This window comes from Thermobia domestica, chromosome 10, assembly GCF_964235325.1.
Source record: "Thermobia domestica chromosome 10, izTheDome1.hap1.1, whole genome shotgun sequence".
Lineage (NCBI taxonomy): Eukaryota > Metazoa > Arthropoda > Insecta > Zygentoma > Lepismatidae > Thermobia > Thermobia domestica.
Window position 1 is genome coordinate 49,290,768 of NC_137463.1, and position 25,110 is coordinate 49,315,877.

The 25,110-nt window shown below is 35.5% G+C and overlaps 1 protein-coding gene across 1 annotated transcript; it reads left to right on the forward strand.

Moving 5' to 3' along the window:
* The first annotated feature begins 10,510 nt into the window (after positions 1-10,510).
* On the forward strand, positions 10,511-15,427 carry LOC145661456 (uncharacterized). The gene is made up of 2 exons (XM_081726768.1): positions 10,511-11,174; positions 11,415-15,427. The coding sequence occupies exons 1-2, from the start codon at positions 10,511-10,513 to the stop codon at positions 15,425-15,427; spliced, it is 4,677 nt and encodes a 1,558-aa protein (XP_081582894.1).
* The last annotated feature ends 9,683 nt before the right edge of the window (positions 15,428-25,110 follow it).

The following is a 25,110-nucleotide window of genomic DNA, read 5'->3' on the forward strand; positions in this document are numbered from 1 at the left end:
TCGGTTTCAAAATGCATTTGGGGCGTTTTTCAGTTCATCCTTGGCTTGAATAATATAAAAGAATCCGGCTTAAATACCTGTTATAGAACCTAAATGAGTGGTCAAAGACGCCATGGTAACGACAGTTATCAAAAATACACTGTTGAAAATACAAAAGAATAACTCTGTAGGTGGTTTGTTTACAACATTTCTCTTTCAGTTCGCTGAAGTTTCTGTCAGTTTGTACACAAACTTGGGGAAGCTTTGTGTATGATGTGTATTTTTTTTTTTCAAATTTGAACATTATTATTCAGCAATTTTCTACCACTTATTTCTCTACTGTAGTTACACTAAAGCTTAGATGTAAATTACATTCAATTGAGAAAAGTAAAAAATTGTAGTTTTTTTAGTATTGAACAATGAATGATAAGCGTAAGAACGCGAAAAATCAAGGGCGTCAGTCTATCTATACATTCGCTTTTATTACTTAGTAGTATATTGCTTTGGACCAGCGTCCTATTTATATGACACTAATGTTTCAACATCTATAGCACCGAAAGTAATAACAAAACTAAAATAACTTTTTTATAGTCTGATTGCCGCGTACCTATTGCTGCCTAATACATATAAATTAAATGCATCGTTTGTATTAAAAACAAAAAATAACGTTGCCCGAAACATACCCGAATAAAGTAACTTACACAGATAAATTTAAACGTCCGTCTTTTACAGAGGGAAAGGAAAAAATGCATCAAAAAATTACAGTGCATTATGACAGGTCTCCAATTGCTCCCTGTAATTAGCAGAACACGAAAACGTTATTCTTCTTTTTTATAAAAAATAAAATATCAAGTGTCCTAAAAATAGGACATTGGTCCCAAATGGGTTAAGGGCGTTAACGACCGCTCTGAAATCCACTAAAACATCCACTACGTATGGATTGATGTAACAATGTCAGAAATACTAAATAATTGTTTGGGTTAGATATAATTAAACGAAGGGATTTTTTCCTTTATCTGAAGTATCATTTCGTATACATTTACAGTCACTTTTGGTCCAACTGTGTGTCTTTTCTACTATAAATGTATCTTTAAATAAAATCACGAATGTTGAAAATTAGCGTTGTATGAATTTAAGTAGTATCCCCAAACATTTAAAATCCTCTGTGTCGATTTATTCAACTGTACACATAAACTGCCTCCTTTTCTAAGAGGTGGTAGTTGTTTAGTGTGGAAATACTCCGCTGGTTATTTCCGGTGGCCCTGCATAACGTAGTCCCTAACTCTCTCACCTTCAGTGCGAGCGGTCCCGGGTTCGATTCCCAGTGTGGGCACTCAATCGAAAAAGTGTAAAAAGCTCTTTTCAGGATAGCGATAATGAGTGAGGTTTCTCTCATGAGTGGGCCGTGGTGGTTAGACAATATCTGTTCTTCAAACGTTTGAGCAAATATTCACCTCCCTCTTGGAATATCTGTCCATATTCATATGTTCAGATATTCGTGACTTATTGTAATAAAATTTGTTATTTGAAAGCTGAATTTGGGTTTGTTATTTTTGATATTATTGTTGTTTAACCTTTTCCCAGAGTGAATACTGGATAATCACAGTCTAGCCACAGGTTAATCAGGTGATCTTGAGCCGCGCGGATCCACCTACCGTAGTCCCTTCTTCGGTGGAGTTCGGGTTTGGTTTAGAATTTTCTTTTTTTGTTTGAATCAACCTCTGACTCCTGGGGAATGGGGCGTTACACTCATTCACACCAGACAAATGCCGAAGTGGTACCTAACTTACAGGCCCCAGGCCGCTTCATTCCTCCCCCCAACCCTTTCTTCCTTCTCTTTCCCCGGATAGTGTGCTCGCCCAGGAACGTTATCCCTCTTGACAAGCTGGAAGACTATAGATGCCGGAAGACCAGAAATCTAAATCCTAAACAATTATTTTCAGTGCAATGTTGAGAAAGACATGTAATCAGCAAAGAAATTTCTCATAATTGTTTATGTCTCTTTCAGCTCTACTGGTTACAAATCTTGGCATTTACTGGAACGCACGTAAATAGTACCCACCTTTCAAAACTTTGGTGCTGTATATTAGTAACATATTAAACAATTAACCTGATTTAAGTAATATAATAGTTTAAAACTCGCTATGTGGATGTAATGAGGTAGGCAAGGTGGCTCAATGGTAGAGGGTTTACCTCGAGTGTGTGGTTCCTGGTTCCTATCTATGATCATGATCATCGTGGAAAACATTGTGGAAAGCATTTAGTTCTGGTGCTTGGGTTCCTTAGTTCGATTCCAGCTCGCGTAAAATGTAGTTTGTGATGGACAAACACAGTGGGTTTTCTTGGGGTTCACCCGTTTTCTCCTAGTTTATTCATTCTACCATTCCATTCATTTCTCATTACCACCGTTTCCTTTAGCCTAGCCTGTATAATCGAGGGGCTTAAAATTAAAAGATTTAATTTTCATTTTCATTTGATTTAATCATCCATTTCCCTTAATCTAAAGGGAATAATTGTGGGACGTTAAACTGAACCATATCATTTCATTTGGATGTAGAGAAAGGACTATAAAGGAATTGTTTCTTTTCTTTTATTTGTCACATTTATTGTCATTATGTTTCAGAGATTTTAGATAAAAATGAACTTGTCTCTCATGTAATTTTCCTCTTTCAAGTCGCTTCAATTCTTCCTTTTTGCCCCATGCATTGACGTAACTACGAAGGAAAATATTTCTGGAAACAATACTTAGAAACTTATTGTTGGTTTTAGTGTTGTAGCTCTTTTGTTTCTTTGTATGTTTGTTTGTTTGTTCTGCGTTTGGATTTGTTGTCAGTCTTACAGCTTCGGAGTCTTTTTCGAAGGAAGGATTTATCCCTCCCCCCCTCCCCCCGGCAGAAATCGCTTGCAGTATTTCTCGCCTTCAAAAACGTTTCAACCAGACTCCAAATCACGGTTGACACCATGGACCGAGAGTTTTATGACTAAAATCCCAACTTCCAGCTTGCAAGATAAGAAGCTTATCGGCTGTACGTAGACTGGAAGGCTGATAGCTGGAAGGAGATTTTTTTTTTTTTTTTTTTTTGCATTTTGTTTTTTTGAAGGAAAATTGAAGGGACGAATTTGCCGGAGGTAGTATAATAAACTCACTCGAACAAAGACTGTGATGAGAGTATGAGAAATCATGGAAGACAAAATGGAAGAAAGAAACAAAGTATATATATATATTCAGAGAGAGAGAGAGAAGACAGAAATTAGAGGATTTCTGAGTAAATTGTTGACGTCAATCTATGAAAGCTGTAAAAAATAATTATTTCAGGAACGTAGTTCTCTGACAAATTACCTGGATTGTTCAAATGATGCGGTTATAAACATCAGTGTTTACGTAAGATATAAAAATAAATACGATTATTCTAAAATAGCATAATCACAATATCATCACATGAGTGAGTTTTAGTATACAAGGTAAAATTGAGATTTGTTTTTTTTTTCTTTCTTTATTTTACTGTGCATCATTGGAATCAGTTGTTTGACCGTCAACCGTACCATTTTTTTTTTCTAGTCATCACTATCCACACAAAACTACTTTGTACTGAGAGGAGATTGTGGGATGTGCATTTTTAGTCTCCTGTCCACAATGCATTTTTCTCTTCCTCTCTTCCCCACTCAGAAACATTAAGTGTTGCTATGGTAACCCATTTTTAAGAAAATTAAGATCTATTAATGGCGTGATTTCTTCAATTAATATTGAAACCGAAATTTTTATTAGATATTTGACACTTGAAGTTTTAGTAAAGAGATTTGAAAATCAATCAATCAATCAATCAATCAATCAATCAATCAATCAATCAATCTATCTATCTATTTATCTATCTATTTTTGAAATTATTGATTGCAAAAAAACTGATTCCTGGTATCTATTACCGTTTTTTACTGTATAACAATCGTTGAAACCGGAAGTGCTTCATTAGCTGCTACTTCCCGTTTGAATAAAGCGTTAAGAAAGAAGATGGTATTTGTTCTTGGAACGCTAAATCGGTACCAGGAAAACTATTTCTTCCTACCTCTTATTGATTTTGGTCTATGTAGATTAAAAATATTGAAAACCGGAAATTGCAGTGAATTCGAATCTGAAGTGCGTTTATTGTTATATCTTTGCCTTCTTCAGTTACAGTATTATATACAGGTAGAAGTACCGTCTAGCTAGTAAATGTAAGACATACTCAACTCATAGGTAATAAATTGTGATGAGGCAGCCGGATAAAATCGATACTATTATTATTACAAATCTAAAATGCGTTTTTCGATATCTTTTTCTTTCTCGAACTTACGCAGACACAAAATGTTAAATACGTGGAGAGAAACGAAAGAATCTATATAGGTCATTAAATCAGAAACAAGTTAGAAATTTTAGAACTCCGAATCAAAATCATGTCTATTGTTGAGATTTTTTAAAAAATTTTCATCATGTACTTCGTGACTTATAGGTCAAGCTGAATGCAAACTGGACATTATGTACTTTCAATACTTTTATAGTATGTAGATTTTACATGTTACACTTGCACGCAATATGGACTACACCAGTAGTGTAAACAGCAAGTTGTTCTAAAGGAGTATGACTTTTTTTTAAGGTAGCAAGCTTTTTACATACTAAAAGCAAACTACATATTTTATTTCATATTTAAATTCGAAAAAAAAAACTAATCTCTGAGCAAAGCAATACGTTTACTGTAAAAATTAATGTGCGACAGTTTCGCCAAGTATCCACTTGGCTTCATCAGACACTGTCTCCTGTCTGATATCGTATCCAACAGTGTCTGATGAAGCCAAGTGGATAGTTGGCGAAACTGTTACACTTATTAATGTTTACAGTAAACGTGTTGGCGAGTAGTTTATAATGGGATTTAAGTCTACTGAAGCAAAGCTTGTACAATTAAAAAAAAAAAAAAAAAAGGAAAATGAAATGAAATCTTTAAGTTTTAAGACCGGTAAGGCCGGTAAGGTCAAAGGAGACGGTGATGATGAGAAATGAATGAAATAGTGTAATGGAGAAAGTGGGAGGAAACGGGAGAACTCAGAGAAAACCCACGAGCACGGTGTTCGTCCACCACAAAGTCCACACGGCGCGAGCTGGGATCGAACCAGTGACTCCAAGCACCGGAAGTGAACCCTCTACCACTGAGCCCCGGCGCCCCCGCTTGTACAATGGAAAATATCTTATTTCAGAATATCAAAGTATTATTAACTCACCGAACTTACATATATATTACATACGTAAATATTATAGTTATTACCGCATATCTTTCTTGACACATGAGTTTTGACAGGACAATGGATAAGTTACAATCACAGGTTATAGAAAATATGTTAGTTATTTATAACTTATAAGGAAGGAAAGAACTAAAAAGTAATTCAAAAGAACCGTAAAACTATTATGAAACAGTACTGTACTAAATTCGCGTTTGTGTGTATCCAATTAGGCAAATGAATGCACCAAGTGGGTGAATAATTTTAGTTGTTTCAGTTATCTTAACGTATAAACGTGGTTTGATATTTTTCAAATATATTTTTTCACATTCTGTCATAAACATTTTTCATTTGCTGTAAGTATTTAACAGCTTTTATAAATGTATGATAGACAAACTTCATTTAGGGAACCAGGAGACAAATTGTTTGGGTGCGTCCCTGCACTCACGCGGTTACACTCATACAGAGGTAAAAGTGGATCTGAAAAGGTAGGGGACGGATGACGTCACGCGTTTCCCGGGCCTATCTTTGCCCATTGTAATCTTTTAGAAAATGGAGGGACGCCATGAGATATTTTTTGGAAGTTGAGGTATCGGCATCCTCCTGCGTTCCCTTCACTTTTACTCCCTGCGCTCATGTCATATGAGGACATTATTCATTAAATAGCTTGCTAAATCATATGAATTGGGACAGTATAGATTAATATTGGAATTTATTGCATGCATTTGTTACATGATGTTCAAAGATTTTTAAATATAAAAGGGGTCACTAAATATATCATGCTTACGATCAACATCAATAGTATTCTACCATTATTTGCAATCACCGTAAACTGAGAGACATCCGTGCACCACATGCTTCAGCTAACCTATTCCGCACATGGGTCTATTTACAAACAATCAACACATGTTTGTATTTATAAACAACACTACGTGTGTCATACTACAAACTATCACAGTGACAAACGAAAGAAACACTAGCGACCCCACTAGTTTCGTGACGACGAAAGACCATCTGTGCCACTGCCACACAGAAGCAGCCATGAAAATTATGAACATTGTCATACGAGTTATCTATAGGTCACCTGATAAAAATTATGAGGAATTCAAAAATTGTTTATATTTAATACTAACTAAAATTAATAGCGAAAATAATTGCGTATATGCAGGGGACATTAACATTCATTTGAATGATGAGCACAAAAAGTACATACATATGCTAAACAGCAATAGTAACAAAATGTTTATAACGGTTCCCATCCGTATTCAAGGAAATACACGTAGTATACTAGTTCACATTGGGACGAATATGATAAATAGTAAAATAGTATCAGGGGCAATAACAACATCCCTTAGTGTTCACTTTCCTGTTTACATGTCAACGTCACTGACATGAGGAAATTTAAACAAAAGAGTACGGGAAGTTACTACTCGGGATTACAAGAAAATAAAGCAGAAGATAAAAGAAACAAAATGGTCCAAAATCGGAGTTTACACTACAGCATGCCCATCAAAAGCCTTACAAATTCTTCAAACAACAATAGAGAAGTATATAGAAGAATGCACTGTAACGAAAAGGTGTACTAATAAATACAACATACAAATCCAACCGTGGATGACGATGGCTATACTTAACTCAATTAAAAGAAAAGATACTCTTTGGGAAAAGAAGTACTCAAAATCCATTCAATTTAGGGCTTCGCGAAAGATACAGGCAATATCGCAATACTTTAAAGAAAGTTATCGAGAATGCCAAAAACACCTCATGAATAATATGAGAGAAGCAGGGAATAATATCAAGAAAAAAAGGGAGATAATCAAATCGGCAATAAATATTCAAACAAAGGGAAAACAAGTGGAAATAAATATTATTAATGAACGTGGAACCCTTATTAATTACCCGATAAAAGTAGCAAGTAAGTTCAACGGTTTTTTTTTGTAGGAGTTGGGACGGACTTGGCGGCCAATATAAAATCATAACCAGGAGACTTTTCTCACCATATATCTCGAAATGTTGAGGCAAGTCTATTTCTCAGGCCTGCTAGTGAAATTGAAGTATGTAGCATAATTAGGGCTTTACCTAACAAATCAAGCACAGGACATGACAATATAAACACAAACATTACCAAAGATTCTAGTAAGGAAATAGCACCCATTCTTGAACATACAATTAATAGAACTTTAGAAACAGGAGTATTCCCTGATGGATTGAAAGTCGCGAAAGTAACCAGTGTACAAAGGCGGTAAGAAAATATGTAAAACTAATTACAGACCAATTTCGATACTCCCTATTTTGAGCAAGATACATGAGAAAGTAATCTATTCCAGATTAATAGAGTTCATAACAAAACGTAAAATAATAACTCAAGAACAACATGGGTTTCAGAAAAATAAGCCTACACAACTTGCCATTAATAGTCTTTCAAACTACATCTCAGATGCTCTTGACGAGAGTAGTTATGTGATAGGTGTGTTTATTGATCTTAAAAAGGCGTTCGATGTCGTAAATCACAAAATATTACTGCAGAAACTACAATGTTGTGGAAACGGGGAGTCGCTTTCAATCTTATGAAAAGCTATTTAAAGAACCGGTTGCAATACATTAGTGTGAATGGACACACATCAACCACAGCACTTGTAAACTGTGGAATTCCTCAAGGTTCCATATTAGGGTCATATTAACGACTTGCCATGTGTATTGAAAAATTCACAGTGCTGTTTGTTTGCGGACGATACAGTTATATTCACGAAAGGACCAGAGCTTAAAATAATACAGAAATCGATTATTTTGAGTTAGACAGATTATCACAGTGGTTTCGAATTAATAAATTAACTTTAAATGTTGACAAAACTAAGTGCGTATTTTTTAGAAACAGACATAAAATGCAAAACATAAATAACTATCCTATTACAATAAGCTCTCAAAAAGTAACAGTTGTTGAAAACATAAAATACCTAGGTGTTTGGTTTGATGAGCACTTCACATGGGAGAAACATTGTTCTGAAATCAGGAAAAAAGTTTCGGTACACACTGGGTTATTGTTTAAAATATAAAAAATGTTTCCGGAATCTATCGCAAGAATATATTATTATGCATTCATCCACCCATACCTTTCATACGGAATCGAAGCCTGGTATCGAAACTTAAGTGCTGAGCTTAAATATAAGCTCCTTGTTCTTCAGAAGAGAATAATAAGAATAATAAAAAATGAACATTTTCTTGCACATACAGAACCGTTATTCCATGAACTGAACATACTAAAATTAGATAAACTTTATCTTTACAGGATAAATTGTCTAAGGTACAGAATCCTCAAGAAAGATGCAATTATATTTTCAACACAATTTGTTGAAATAAAACACTCAGTACATGCAAAGACAAACAAAGAACTTGAAAAACCAAAACCACGATTAAATTATGGCATCAAAAGCATCAGGTACCAATGTATTAAGGCCTGGAATGCCCTTCCCCTAGGTATCAGAGAACTACAAACTTTTAGCAAATTTAAAAAACAGCTGAACGAGTATTTAAAAAATTGAGACAATACTATGTTAATGTGTCATTATTATTGTTATTATTTTTACTATGAACTAATTAAGTATTTATAACCTTATGTAACTTTGTGTTATCTATCTCTATATCTACCCGCCATCCTATAATATGTAAATAAATTCTGAAAGGGAGAACCACAAACAGCAGAAGCTCGGCCTCTCCCTGAATCGCTATAAAGATTGTTAAGTAACTGCTTAATAAATTCTAAAATTCTAAATTCTAAAACCAGGAGAACCTCTACATTTGCCATTACTTTACGGCTGCTTGACTCCACTCTTTCAGCTTGTCTGGAATTTTGAGAGTTACTTGACCAAAGCCGTTTAGCTTTACCTGGAGCTCTAAGGCCCCTATCCACCTCACTCTACTTGCTTGGGATTGGGACATTGTGCAATTTCTAATCTCAGCCACCCAGCTTGCTCTGTTTGTATCTTTCTAACTTGTCTTTGCTTGCGTGGAGCATTAGAAATCCTAAATCCACTTAGTTTGCGTGGAACTGTGTGGGAATCCTTCCCTAGGTTGTCTGGGTCTTGGAACACCTATTTACCCTAGTTATTAGAATATTTTATACTTTTTGTAGTACTATTGTATCATATTATTTATAATAGGACATTTTGGTAGTGAAATTGGTAGTGAAAAACAACAATTTGCTTTACCTACCATCTGCATTAGGCAGAACTTAACAATATTTAGGAAAAATATTTTACTCTTTATACCGTCTATCAGTTAGTCTCTCCCGCTCTCTTTTCCCTGTTATCACATCTTCTAGCTATCACCTTTCATCATTAGGACTTCCAATCATCCTGGTTGTTTGGGATTATTTGTGTATTTAACAGTGTGTGTGTGCCTTTAGCTGGCAACAGTGTTCAAGTTGCTTAACGCTTTTCTATTGTTTGGTGTGTGAATGTGGAGGCAGCAAGAGCATACAGTTTGGTGGACCATATATCATGGTAGAACATCGTACAATATAGCACAAACAGTAAGCCATCGCATTACAAACATTTACAACTAAAGACCTTGTGAATATGTTTATTCTCGTGTATTATTTTTGTGTGCAAACTGAAGGTGTAATCATTAAATACAGTGAATTTATATTTGGTTGCATTCATGTGGTGTACGAATCAAGCCTTACAGTCCACTAGTATGAATATTGTTTTTAGCATGTTATTGTACTTTAGTGAAGTAACAAATATATACATTCATATTGTACATTGGTCCTCCGGGCCGGATGAGTGCAAAGATTTCTGAGAATTGTTCTGTGCTGTTGTGAAGAGAAATGTGTTTGTGTCGACCTATATGTGGTGTTTATCACGTACGTTGGACAATAATCACGTTTTGTGTAGGCGGACAGCTGTTGTACCAGGACCAGGCTTCTGGAGTATATTTCATAGGTAAAAAAAAGAAAACAAAAAGAGAAACATCATCATCAGGTCAGTAGTTTTTTATTCTTCATATTTCTGCGTAGCATTTAATCATGAGTGAATCACACCAGCGTCTTTTAAGGCAAAGATCTGCATACAGAGGCCAGTTAACAAGAATAAACACTTTTGTTCAGGCCTTTGATCCAAATGAAGGCAATATAGAAGAAATACGTGCACGCTTAAAACATCTAAATAACGTCTGGTCAAAGTTGCAGGAGGTGCAAGATACTATTGAAATTGATCAAATCGAACCCGAAGCGGAAGCATTAAACGTTCGTGCAGAAATTGAAAATGTGTATTTTTCTTTAGAGGCTCAAATGCAAGCACTTGTTTTAAAGCATGGAAATAAAGAATCAGCTGTTAATAATAGCACTGGCAGTAGCGCACAAGTTAAATTACCGGTCATACAGTTGCCTGCATTTGACGGGAACTGTAAACATTGGTTATCATATAAGGACACTTTTATATCTCTTATTCACGAAAATAAAGACATTTCCACAGTACAGAAATTGCAGTACCTCCGAACTTCTCTTAAGGGCGAAGCGTTAAACCTAATTGAAAATTTACCAATTACCGAAACAAATTATTCAGTAGCATGGCAATTACTCGTTGACAGGTATTCAAATAAAAAGCTAATTGCTTCTTCTTACATTCACGAAATACTACAAATCAAGCCAGTGTATAAAGAAAATGTAAGTGAACTTCGCGCTTTTATAAATACAGCTAATAGTAATATAAATGCGCTGCAAGCACTTGAGCCAAACGTAAACCTCACAGACGTAATTTTGACCCAACACTTTGTATCAAAATTAGACGCAACTACTAGAAAGTCATGGGAGCTTCAAAATACGAATTCTATTTTTCCTGCTTTATCAGAATTCTTTTCGTTTCTCGAGAAACGTTGTCAGGTGCTTGAGAACATGAGAACTAGTATTGATGGCGTGAAGCAGGGTAGTAGCGTACAAAACAAGCAAGCAAAAGGTATTCAGTCATCAAATACTTATTTATCAACATTTTCAAATGCATGCGAATTTTGTAATAGCCAGCATCCCTTATATTCTTGTTCGTCTTTTGTGAATGCGGGACACAGCCAAAAATTAGAGTGCATTCGTAAAAATAAATTATGCATGAATTGTCTGAAAAGTAATCATTTTTTGAAGAATTGTAAATCGAGAGGTTGTAAAAAGTGTTCCAAAAAGCACAATACATTATTGCATGTAGACGTAACAAAGGACAAATCAGTGCGGTTTCCAAGTGTAAGCAGTGCTGCGGTGCAAGAGCGTAGTAACAACTCAGATTCCAATGAAAATTTAGGGCAAGTGTCATATTGTGCATTAAAGGCTAGGCCTAACGCAAGAGTGTTGTTATCTACTGCAATAGTAAAAGTAAGGGATAACAAGGGAAATTTGGTTCCTTGTCGCGCGCTTCTAGACAGTGCTAGTCAGACCAATTTCGTAACAGAGAATTTGGTGCAACAATTGAACATCAAACGGTATAGACAGTATACTCCAATTCAAGGTATAAATCAAGCGATATCTAATACAAAGTACTCTGTAGATATTAGTGTCCATTCATGTGTTAACACATTTTCATTGAATATAAGTTGTTCAGTTCTCACTCACATTACAAGTAAACTACCGGAAGAAAGAATTAATTATGACGATTGGAACATTCCCAAGGACACTGTTCTAGCAGATCCTACTTTTAATACACCTGGAGACATAGATATTCTGTTAGGTGCGGAAGTATTCTACATAATTATGAAGTCAGGACACAAAACACGGCCAGGTGATTTTCCAGTGCTTCAGGAGACAGAATTGGGATGGATCGTGGCAGGACGCATTCCTCAAGAACGTGACCCCTATATTCCATTAACAACATGTTTTGTGAAGACAAACATAGATCTACAGCAACAACTTCAAAAATTCTGGGAACTAGAAGAAATTACTGTTACACCTAGATCAAGCGAAGAGCTTGCATGTGAGCGACATTTCGTTCAGAATACAACAAGAGATCATACAGGGCGTTTCATTGTACAATTGCCTTTGCTTGAAGACCGTACAGTTTTAGGCGATTCTTATCAGCAGGCATTGATTAGATTAAAGCAATTGGAAAGAAGATTCGATCAACACCCGGATTTTGAAGCTAAATATACGGAATTCATGCAAGAATATGAAGATCTTGGTCACATGGTAAGGATAGATGAGAGTAAAAAGGAAGACGTCAGCGTTGCATACTATTTGCCACATCATGCAGTTTTTAAGCCCACAAGCTCTACAACAAAGCTCCGTGTAGTGTTTGATGCTTCAGCAAAATCTGACAGCGGAAAAAGCCTCAATGACATTCTCTTAGTTGGTCCTACAATACAGCAAGATTTATTTTCTATCATTTTGCGCTTCAGAACTCATTCGGTAGTATTCACTGCAGATATCGCTAGGATGTATCGCATGGTCAATGTTCATCCAGAAGACACGCCATTACAACGTATATTGTGGAGAAGATCTAGAAATGAACCGATTCAAGTTTTTGAGTTGAAAACACTAACGTATGGTACGGTATGTGCTTCATTTGTGGCCACAAGATGTCTACAGCAATTAGCAGACGAAGAAGAACACAGTTACCCTGTAGCAGCAGAAATATTACGTCGAGATTTCTATATTGATGATGTTTGTAGTGGCATGAGCAACATACAGCAAGCTCTAGAGGTCCAGAAGCAATTGATAGAGTTACTGGGGAAGGGAGGTTTTACACTTAGAAAATGGAGTTCGAATGATCCAAGGTTATTGGAATCCATCTCGCCAGAGCTTCGAGAAGTGCAACGTCCAATCCAGTTCCACGAAGGCCAAGGCGTCAAGGCATTAGGATTGTCATGGCATCCAGACAAGGATATATTTCTCATTGAAAGCAAGACGTCACCAATGAAGGTTCAAGAGTGCATTACTAAACGCCAGATTGCTTCCATCATTGCCACTATATTCGATCCATTAGGAGTAATTTCACCAGTTGTCATTTCATACAAAATATTTTTGCAAGAATTGTGGCGGCAAAAGGTTCAATGGGACGACAGTATACCAATGGAATTAGCAAAGAAATGGACTCAATTATACAAGCAGTTTCCATTAATCAATCAGATTAAATTCGACAGATATGTACTCGTTGGAGGAAACATAGCGGAGATTCAGATCCATGGTTTTTCAGATGCTTCTCAAAGAGCATATGGAGCTTGCATTTATATGCGATCGATCAATCAACAAGGAAAAATATCAGTTAAGTTATTATGTGCTAAATCACGTGTGGCCCCAGTCAAGAAAATCACTCTCCCACGTCTGGAGTTATGTGCAGCAGTTGTTTTGGCAAAGTTAGTTCACAAGATTTTACCAATTTTAAAATTGAACATAAGTAGCGTCCATTTATGGACCGACTCCCAAATCGTGTTGGCATGGCTAGCTTCTCCGTGTAACAAATGGAAACCTTTCGTGGCCAACAGAGTAGCTCAAATTCAAGACTTAACTGACGTTAGCTGTTGGAAACATGTAACTTCTTCAGACAACCCTGGAGATTTGATTTCAAGAGGAATAGATGCAGTTTCCATAAAGGACAATTCATTATGGTGGCACGGTCCACAATGGCTTTCTAGTTTAGAATCTAATAGGTCAGTGACAAGTAAGGATTCATTGCAACCAGATCAAGTTCCAGAGAGTAAGGGAACCATAACATTGACAGTCACTTTAGACAATTGGTGCAATAAAACCATAACAAGATTCTCAAAATTGTCAAGGTTAGTTAGGACAATAGCATATTGTAGACGTTTTGTTCATAACATTAGACACAAGCAAAACAAACTAACAGAAGGTCTTTCAGTACAAGAACTCCACACAGCGCTCCATGTTTGCATCAAATGGACACAAGAAATTGGGTTTCACAGCGAATTGCAGCATCTTCGTAATGGAAACATTGTTCCGTCAAGAAGTAAATTGAACAATTTACATCCATTTTTAGATAGTGAAGGCATGATCCGAGTTGGAGGAAGATTGGAGAATAGTCAGCTTCCATTTGACGCCAAACATCACATAGTTCTGCCTTCAAACCAACACTTGACAAAACTTATAGTTGAAGCAGAACACTTAAGATTACTTCATGCTGGACCCCAATTATTAATATCATCACTACGCCAGAAATATTGGATCATCAGGTGCAAACAGCTAGGAAAACAAGTGATCCATCATTGCTTCACATGTTTCAAGTTAAAGGCCAGTGGTTCAAAACAACTTATGGGACAGTTGCCAGCAGCTCGTGTGCAGCAAGCCAGACTATTCCTAAACGTAGGCGTGGACTACGCGGGAGCGTTTTACATAAAATCAGGAGCAGTTAGAAATAGATCTGTACGTAAGGCATATGTTGCGTTATTTGTTTGTTTATCCACCAAGGCTATACATCTGGAATTGGTAACAGATCTTAGTGCGCAGTCATTCATAGCAGCTTTACGCAGATTCATAGCCAGACGAGGAAGATGTCTCAATATATACAGCGACAATGGCACAAATTTCGTTGGAGCCAACAACGAATTGAAAGAATTGTATCAGCTGTTTTCATCAGATCCTTTTAGTTCTCAAGTTCATGATTTTACATCGACCGAAGGAATTCAGTGGCACTTCATACCACCAAATTCGCCGCATTTTGGAGGACTATGGGAAGCCGGTATAAAATCAATGAAATACCATCTAGTTCGTATTACAAAAGGTGCAGTGTTAACATATGAAGAGTTTGTAACATTACTCACACAGATTGAGGCCTGTCTCAAATCTCGACCACTTACAGTGCTATCAAGTGAGCCTAACGACATCAGTGTTCTCACCCCTGGACATTTTTTAATTGGAGAAGCACTTACAGCTTTACCAGAGCCTAACCTCGCCGATCTACCACACAACCGCTTATCTCGTTGGCAGAAGATACAACAACAAAAACAACACATTTGGAAGAGATGGTCCCGAGATTATTTACATGGTCTTCAACAACGCTCTAAGACAACTTCACCGCAACACAATCTCAAGGTCGGAGGTGTAGTTTTGCTGATTGAAGACAACGTTCCTGCATTGCAGTGGAAATTGGGCATCATTGAAAAAGTGTTCCCAGGAAAGGATTTCTTAGTTCGTGTAGTGACGGTTCGTACTACAACTGGAACATATAAACGTTCCATCAACAAACTAGTTGCATTACCATATAACAAGGATTAGAATTGAGATTTGAGTAATATAAGTACAGTTGTAACATTGTTTCAAGTTTTGTGTTTGTTTCGTTTTTTATATGTATCATTTTGTTTTATTTGGTCAGACCTTAGCTGACCAACAGGGGGGAGTATGTTTGGGATTATTTGTGTATTTAACAGTGTGTGTGTGCCTTTAGCTGGCAACAGTGTTCAAGTTGCTTAACGCTTTTCTATTGTTTGGTGTGTGAATGTGGAGGCAGCAAGAGCATACAGTTTGGTGGACCATATATCATGGTAGAACATCGTACAATATAGCACAAACAGTAAGCCATCGCATTACAAACATTTACAACTAAAGACCTTGTGAATATGTTTATTCTCGTGTATTATTTTTGTGTGCAAACTGAAGGTGTAATCATTAAATACAGTGAATTTATATTTGGTTGCATTCATGTGGTGTACGAATCAAGCCTTACAGTCCACTAGTATGAATATTGTTTTTAGCATGTTATTGTACTTTAGTGAAGTAACAAATATATACATTCATATTGTACACTGGTTTTGCTGGAATAATCCTCTTCCAGGAATTTGTTCGGGAATCCAAATGTCACGATTTTGCACCGAAGCATTAGTTAATATCACTCGTGCGATATTGAAAGCATAAACCACTTTTATTAGCTAAACTAATAAGAACGATCGACCTACTATTAAAATAATTCAGGTAATTTACCAAGAAGTAAGCAAATAACATTCAATGTACTGTAAAGTTTCATAGGATGTAATTTTTTTCTTTTCTGTCTAGAAATATGGAAACCCTATTCACTATACAAATCTTTTTTTTTTTAGCGAGTGTTTCAATCATTTTTTCTTCGTCTTTTTAATTATCTAATATTGTATTTTCTACCCAGCTGTTTCTAACACTTTCTCATTTGTTTTCCGTTACACCTACTTATTATTGAGTTGATTTTGTGTTTAACGTCCCTTTCAGCAGCGAGACTATATGAGAAGACTAATTATTATTACCTTCTTTCAAAGTCTCCATTACATTTCAGAGCTTTTGCGTTATTTTCATGTTTCTGCCCTATAGACTACAATACTCCACACAAAATAATGTATTAGTACTTATTTCAAAAATTGTTATATAAAGGCACATAAAATATACTTTTCTTCTTGCTAAATGCTTTCCCCCACTATTACTAAGTTTGACTACTTTTTCATGTTCGCATGGTGAAATAACGATATTGCTTAACCATAGCAGGATCAAAGGGCAGGAGAGGCTAAAAAATGCCACACTTTTGAAATTCGGGATTTTAGTCGTGAATATGTATGATACCTTAATATTTTTATTTTGTGTTAACAAGTTTATAAAAATATTTGTTTCCAGGGGAGAAAATCTTTCTTCTCTGTTTGCTTTGTGAAGTTCAAAAACAGTATCTTAAAATGTCCTGACGCTTAGTACTGCGAGGGTTAACATTTTCTTCTTGAAATTTTACTGCCGTGTGGCTGTTTGTATACATGGTTTTGGTAATTATACCATATAGTGTCATATACAGAATATTTGTTTAATATGAACAAATACATAATATGAACTAAACAACTTGATAGACTTATCCTAATTATATCGTTAACTTCTGTCTTAGTCTCGTCTTGCACCCATGACTATTCTCAAGAGAAGTGAACATTTTACTTTCTTTTAGAAACTCTTGTGGCTTTGTAATTTTTTGTTTTAAATTTAGAAATGAAATGAATGAAATTTTTGAGTTTTACGTCCCACGGACTGTGATAATGAGAAAGGAATGAAATGGTGGAATGAAGAAAGTGGGAGGAAACGGGACAACCCCGAGGAAACCTACGCACACGGTGTTTGTCACCACATGGTTTACTTGGAGGGAGCAGGGTTTGAACCCAGGACCCCATGCACCAGAGGTGAACGCTCTACCGCTGAGCCACCGCGGCCCCCATTTTAAATTTAGAGTTTTACGTTTATGCTCCGAGATTAAGTGGGACGGTGATAAGGATAGTGAACGAAATGGTGGAATAAAAATGTAGAAGGATAACGGGATAACTGTGAAGAAACCTTACGAAACCCGTTTGATGACAGGTGGATTCCAACCAGACACCCCATGCACAGGAGCCTTTATATTTAACACACCTACTTGCAATGATGACTTGCTTTCTTAATGTAAAAGACCAGTTACGTGAAGAGTAACAATTAAAATGTTAAAGCAATTAATTGTTGAGATTGAATTATTTTGTATATTACGTAATGCATATAAAGCAAGCCTCTAAACCCCATTCCCGACTCTGAACGTCTTGTCCTTTAATGTAATTTATATCCGTAATTGCTAAATCTTGTTAAACGATAACTAATTTATTCGATATTAAAACCAAATCTAAAGTGCAATAGATATTTGTTTTTTTTTTCTTTCTTTTTGTGGAATATGCATGTGATAGCCTTACTCGATACTGAATATACCACATTTCAACTCACTGCACGGCCGATAATTACATTGTGTTTATCTGAGAACTCGAGCTGCTTGTGTTTGCGACCTGATTAGTTAATTCTTGCTAATAGCAATAGCCCTCTGGATACACCACCCTATATGTATATATTCATAACCATAATCCCCTTCAGGGATGCAGCAAACCTCGTATTGTAATGTTTGCTCTCGGTTCATTAGGAGCTCACCGTGTATTAGACAACAGAGAGCACACACATCCTGCGACCAAACGGAGCATTGATGTGGTAACTTCAACGTCTAGTATAGCCTAGTTTTTGGTTGAAGTATCCTGCTAACCTACTTCCTTTAGTACACTCCTAACATGTAGAACTACGTACTTAGAATAAATATATGCACTTTTTTCCTCCATCATTTTTCCTGTGTTTTTTTTTTTCTAAAATGGAAATTCCAAGCCGGAAAGCAGGTAATAAAATTTTTGTAATGCAGTGTGTTCATAAAAGTGTCTTCTGGAAAGAGGAAAAAAATAAATGTAATTTCTAGTTTTATATCCTAAGGATATGTCCTTTAGGCTAAGGAAACGAATGATTAATGGAAGTGAAGGACTATGAAATAACTGGTGGAACGTGAATGTGGAAGGAAACAGAAAAAAACATAACAAAATTCATGAACACGATGTTGTCCACCACAAACTAGCGTGGCTGGGGATTGAACCAGTGACCCCTCTTCGCCAGAGGTAAGCACCATATCACAAACTTTCCATGTCACAATGTTCTTAAGTTGTATGTGCTATCACAAGGTTTTCATTAAACTTCCACAAAATATTTTCCAGAAATAATCCAAAGAACGTTTTAATAAGCACCGGATTCCACGTTAATCAGTAGGTCCACCTCTTATATAGCCTCATTGCTGAACGGGACGTTAAACTCAAAATCAACTCAACTCAACTTTTTAAAAATTATTTTCCTTTGTGTAGAATGGTAATATGTGTGTGTAACTTTGAAATTTTAATTATGTCCGACTTAGATCTTTAACATTACAAAACAGTATAAGTTTAGTCACATTTAATTTGAAATGAAATTCTTTGTTTGTTTGGGACTGAAAACTGTGGTAATTCGCGAAAATCATCAGTACTAAGCGTAATGAATAAATTTCAAGATGGCGATGTGGACGGTTCAGCACAAGGTATACTACGTTCATTCACTGACAGAAAAAAAAAATCTGTCGAGCTTGGTCATCGTGCTATTCGACGTAAATTCAATCTTCAACATCAGAACAATGATCCTTTCTATGAGAATATTGTTAAGTAGGTTAAACAACTGAAAGAAGCTAGAAGTCTTGTCTCGTTGCGCGGGAGTTGCACGAAATGAAGGTATCAGTGGAAAACATTTAAGTGATTCCCACTATCTTTACAAGCCATTCAAGAAAATCAATCAGATGTGCAGGTTTAGAGATCAGGATTTCGCGCGGTCCACTATCCATGGCGTTGTTTACAAAAGGTTGAGTCTACGGCTGAGGCTACAAAGTCCAAGTACATCAACGAATTTATCCTGATGAAAAATGTAAAAGACATACTTTTCCAGGCAAAATCTTAACCAAAATCCACAACGTTAATGCTTTTCTGGACAAGGTATGCTTTTCTGATGAATCTACATTTTACACATGTGGGAAAGTTAACATATTTGCCGTATTTGGGGAGTTAAAATCCTCATGAATTTTGTGAAATTGTGAGAATCGTCGAAAGATAGTATGTGATGTGAATTAATGAAACATGAGGTAATAGGCCGTTCTTTCTTGCTAAAAAAAAAACAGTGAAAGAACGAATTATTTAGACATGCTTCAGTATTACGCTTTGCCTCAATTGCCTCCAGAAAACTTTTTTCCATCAAGATCGTATATAGCACATTTTGATGTACTTGAATTTTTCCATGAGCATTTTCCTAGAAAATGGATAGGAAGAGAATCTGAACCAATTGTTGGCCCTTCTCGCACACCAGATGCTTACCCCCTAGACTTATCTTTCTGGGTATTTATCAAGAACCAAGTCTACAGAATCCCTGTAAATAACTTGTAAGATCTACGTTAACAGAATTCGACAGGTGATTGAAATTCTTTAAATGATCCCCTGTATGTTAGATAACCCCGCTCCACTGCAGAGTAGGAATGGTTTCATACGTGAAAGACTTACATACTTACATCGTTGTGCAGTCTTGGAAGAATGATTCATCCAGCTTTTGCAATGGTCCTACGAAATGTCGAAATACTTACACATAGGTAAAAACAAAATGTAATCTTCTGAAGATTACCCATTATTTTAAGGGCTAAATTCGTAGTTTTTAAAGCCCTTGCAGCGTCTAATGAAGCTGGAGATAATAGAAGAGTTGTGTCGGTCGTTAGACTTAAGATTAAGAGCAGTCCATTGGCGTTCGAGACCCAAAAAGAAAACATAGTCGAAATTTTACCCATCTTTAGTATTTCTCTGTTCGAGTCTAGTGCTCTCAAACGGGTCGGGTCAGGTCAACTCCGGTCGGGTTGTCGGGTCAGCTCGGGTCGGGTTGTCGGGTCAGGTCAATCAGATCGGATCACGGTTCGGGTCAGTCAATTCGGGTCACGGGTCGGGTCGGGTCGGTCTTCAACCCGACCCGATCCGACCCGTTGAGAGCACTATTCGTGTAATTGTGGTTAATGGTAAAAATTAAAATCAGTAAATGTGTGGAAACTAGGTGTATATACAGTTACGTGGAAACGTCCGGTTTATGAGTCAACTTTAAAAAAAAAGTAAAAAAAAAAAACACACTAAAAAAGTTGCTAATGTACACATTTTAGATACGTAAGGTTTCGATGGGAAAGCCTTAAAATTTGAAAGCATTGTGGTGGTTAGGGTTATAACGACTTATCAAAAAGATAGTCGTAAACCTGGTTCGTTTGCTGAGATAAAAATCCGAAGTGGTAGTAATTCTTTGACATTAAAAATATTAACTTCGATCTTTAAATACCATTAATCTCACCTTTTTAATAAAACTGACAACGTCTATAAACGATGTTAAACTGGTTTATTATTTGATATAATTTATACTATCCTTTTCTTAAAACTGTTAAGTACACAAATTCACTGACTAGGTAACCATAAAACATGTCCATATCAACAACTATCCCATAATAATCACTTACATATATTAAAAACATTCTTCTTTTGTTAATAAGAAATGAACATTCTACTAAGTATAGTGCATATGTATGAGTACTTTCTGCCCAAGGTACAGGTAAATATTACACAAACCAAAGTATTTTGTTATATAAAAATGTCGCTCGACAAAGGGACTGAATATAAAAGTCATGAGTAGGCTTGGCTTTTATCTTCAAGAACCACTGGTCCGTTAACATTAGTGTTTTTACATCACATATGTCCATCATATTTTGATCGCACCTTGTATATCTATTCATTATATTTCACATATACATATATATATAAATACATTCATAACAATTCTTTCATTTCATCATTATTTATCTTTAATTACATTAATTATATTTATTCCATTATTATCCATTATATTATTAATATATCTTCTTATTAAAATATCGTCGCTTATTTAATTAATCGTCGGAGAGTGCGATTTCAAAAAATGTAAAGGACAAACGTGGGTTACAAATAAGATTAATCTTTTCGGGCGTATTAAATAACAAACAAGTTAGATGTTGCATTTAAAGATATACATAGTAGCACTAAGATGTTATAATAAAGAAGAATCTCGTTCAAGTTAGTCGTTGAATAATTAGTTTTATAGAATAGAGCTTCTTTTTAACGTAATCTTTGACAATTAAGTTTTCAACACAAATCAATCTAATATAAATAATCTTTGCTTTTAATTAATTATAAATCGAATTATAATTCCTCATATTAACAAGAAAGAATAAAAATCATTTGAAAATTAATTTTCCAGTCTACCTAAAACTCTATTTAAGCATTTCAAGTATTTTTAAGAATCGTTTTCATTATTGATATTAACACATAAACTTTAAAATGAAAATTTACAAGAATCTACAACTAACATGAATTTAACCTAATTTCAATAACGGTAATCAGGTTACATTCGAACTTGCATACGGTTCTAATAAAGTACACTGTATTGCGCTATCATGATTAGGTTCTACATTGTGTTGTACATATCTTTCATCGTGATTTTGATGTTGATATGAAGTGCCCTCTCTTGATCTCCAATTACGTCTATCCACGTAGTTCGCTGTATTTCTGGAATTTCGCTCAGTACTTCGATTATTTTTATATCTACTGCTGTTGAGTGATCTGACATCATAATTACCATGATTAGTTAGGTTAGGCGGATTCCCTACATAACATTGCTTATTTTGTTCATTTGGATTGCTAGAGTATACTCGGCTTAGGTTAGGTTCTGTATTATTCACACTCCGACTATTTAAATTCCGAACAGGCACCAAATGATCTGAATTATTCTTATTTTTACCTATTCCTGATTGTGGATTCATGGCATGGTATTGAGTTTCGTAGCATTGGACAAGCATCAATAAATGGCTGAAACTCATACACTGTGTGGAAAATAAGATCTGTTGCAATTTAAATGGAAGCAAATTTCGAATCGATGCTATTATTCTCGATTCCGATTGCAAAGGATTAACGACCTTTAATTCGTTGTAGACATTTACAACAAATTCTACAACAGATTTGTGCAATCGAGGATTGAAGTGTTGATTTCTAAGGGTGGCATCTCTATTTGCCAGCAAAAAGTCATTTTCATAATTTGCGATCAATGCCGCTTTGAATTCCTCATATGAACTAATGTGATCACGTATTGCTTTAAACCATAAGGAACAAGGTGGGAGTAATACATGGGGTATTAATTTCATATATTGTGCTCGATCGATACACATTATATTGCATTCGTCTTGGAATTTCTCTAAGAAAGAAGTAGCATTCTCATTACACTTACCACTGAATTTGCTCATAGCTCGAATTTCACTCATCTTAACACTTAATTTTACCTTCTTTTTCTCATTCCTTGTTCTTGTTGAGTGATAGTTCCTATCCGTGACGTGCTGTGTCGTGACACCATCTATGTTTCGCTCATCAGTGCTTTTCGGACAACTTTCTTCTAGTATAATATCTTCATCAGACCCCGGCGAAGGCGAGTTCATCTCTGGTGAGTGGGGCAACTCAAAGCGATCACTACCCAAGTTATTACGGTAAATGTTGTCTTTAGCTTGTAACGTTCTAATCTCTTCCTGAATAGTAGCTAACAACTGTGTATTTACACGTATGTTATTAGAGTTGTTGCTGACCTGGATCTTTTGCTGTTTAATGGAAGATTCTATTACTTCTAAATCTTTTTTTACAGCACAGATTTCTTGATTTTGGTGATTGTGCTTTTCTTGACAATCGTCGGATATCCTTTTTAACTTTTCCTCGAACTGTGAGGATATGTCGTTCACCACCTGGACAATTGTCTGTTTCGTTTCATCTGATTTCTGTTCTATCCGTCTACTTAATTCTTCATATTGCTTATTAGATTCGTCGAACTTTTGGTCCATTCGTCTACTTAATTCTTCATTTTGCTTGTTAGCTTGGTCAAACTTCTGTTCCATTTCGTCAAACTTCTGTTCCATTCGTCTGCTTAATTCTTCATTTTGCTTGTTAGCTTCGTCAAACTTCAGTTCTATCTTCTGTTCCATGGTCTTGTTAGCTTCGTCAAACTTCTGTTCCATTCGTCTACTTAATTCTTCATTTTGCTTGTTTATCTCGGTAGACATCTGCCTGAATTGTCGCTGTAAAGCTAACAAGAGTCGATCCTCTGATGACAAACCTGGTGTTACACTAGTTTCACCTTGGTCACTAGTATTTGATTCCTGCTGCATTGCTTCGTTGTCCATTTTTCTTATGATTACCTTACCACTTCGCAATATGGTTAAGTTCGTATTCATTAACTGTAGTAAAAGTAAATTCAACCTTACTCTTCTTCTTCGGGAACTGAATTTACAAAGTCCCGGGTTTCGGCACCAAATTTTTATAACGACTTATCAAAAAGATAGTCGTAAACCTGGTTCGTTTGCTGAGATAAAAATCCGAAGTGGTAGTAATTCTTTGACATTAAAAATATTAACTTCGATCTTTAAATACCATTAATCTCACCTTTTTAATAAAACTGACAACGTCTATAAACGATGTTAAACTGGTTTATTACTTGATATAATTTATAGTATCCTTTTCTTAAAACTGTTAAGTACACAAATTCACTGACTAGGTAACCATAAAACATGTCCATATCAACAACTATCCCATAATAATCACTTACATATATTAAAAACATTCTTCTTTTGTTAATAAGAAATGAACATTCTACTAAGTATAGTGCATATGTATGAGTACTTTCTGCCCAAGGTACAGGTAAATATTACACAAACCAAAGTATTTTGTTATAGGGTTCTAATTTAAATCGATCGCAGGTTCACGTCTCATACATAACCCTTATGGTGAAAGGGACGCATAAATCCATTCGAAACATCGAAAGAAATTTCCTTCCTTTAAAAAAAAAAGTTAAAATATCTCCATAACAAGAACGGTGGTTCGAAATTATATCCAATAGTTATCCCTTTTAGGAAATGGAATTTTTAAATATTAACTGATATATTTAACTGATGTACTGAATGAATCTCATTAACTTTATTTCGCATTTGTATTCTCGATAATATTACACGTCTTACATCTTTCAAAATTGACTGGAACTCGCACACAGAAATAATAGCGAAATCAATTTAAAATTTCCAAGTTCTTCAGCGGAGCTCGAACTAACAATAATCAGTGATATATTTCAGAATACTAGACTACGTATGGCGAATACGAATATATTACCGTGCCCTCATAGAAGATACATAACTCTATATAATTTTACTAGTAGATGTAAAGAGTACAATTGTGTTTGATGAAAAATAGGATGTATGTATGAGAGCCGACTGTGTTTACTGGTAGATTTAATATAGGAAAATAATTCCTTAATAATAATAATAATAATAATAATAATAATAATAATAATAATAATAATAATAATAATAATAATAATAATAATAATAATAATAAATAGATTATGTTATTACTCTTAAATGTATAAATGTTTATGTTCTATATGGTTGTGGAAAGAAGTAATAAAATCAGACTACTACCCAAATCACTCTTCAAATCAAAGAATCATGTATCTGCTTTGTGATTTTGTCAGGGACGTAA

Coding starts and splice junctions, on each gene's coding strand:
- LOC145661456 (XM_081726768.1), top strand. CDS start 10,511: ATGCAAGCACTTGTTTTAAAGCATGGAAATAAAGAATCAGCTGTTAAT. Junction 11,175..11,414: donor ACAAAACAAGCAAGCAAAAG/GTATTCAGTCAT, acceptor TATTGCATGTAG/ACGTAACAAAGGACAAATCA.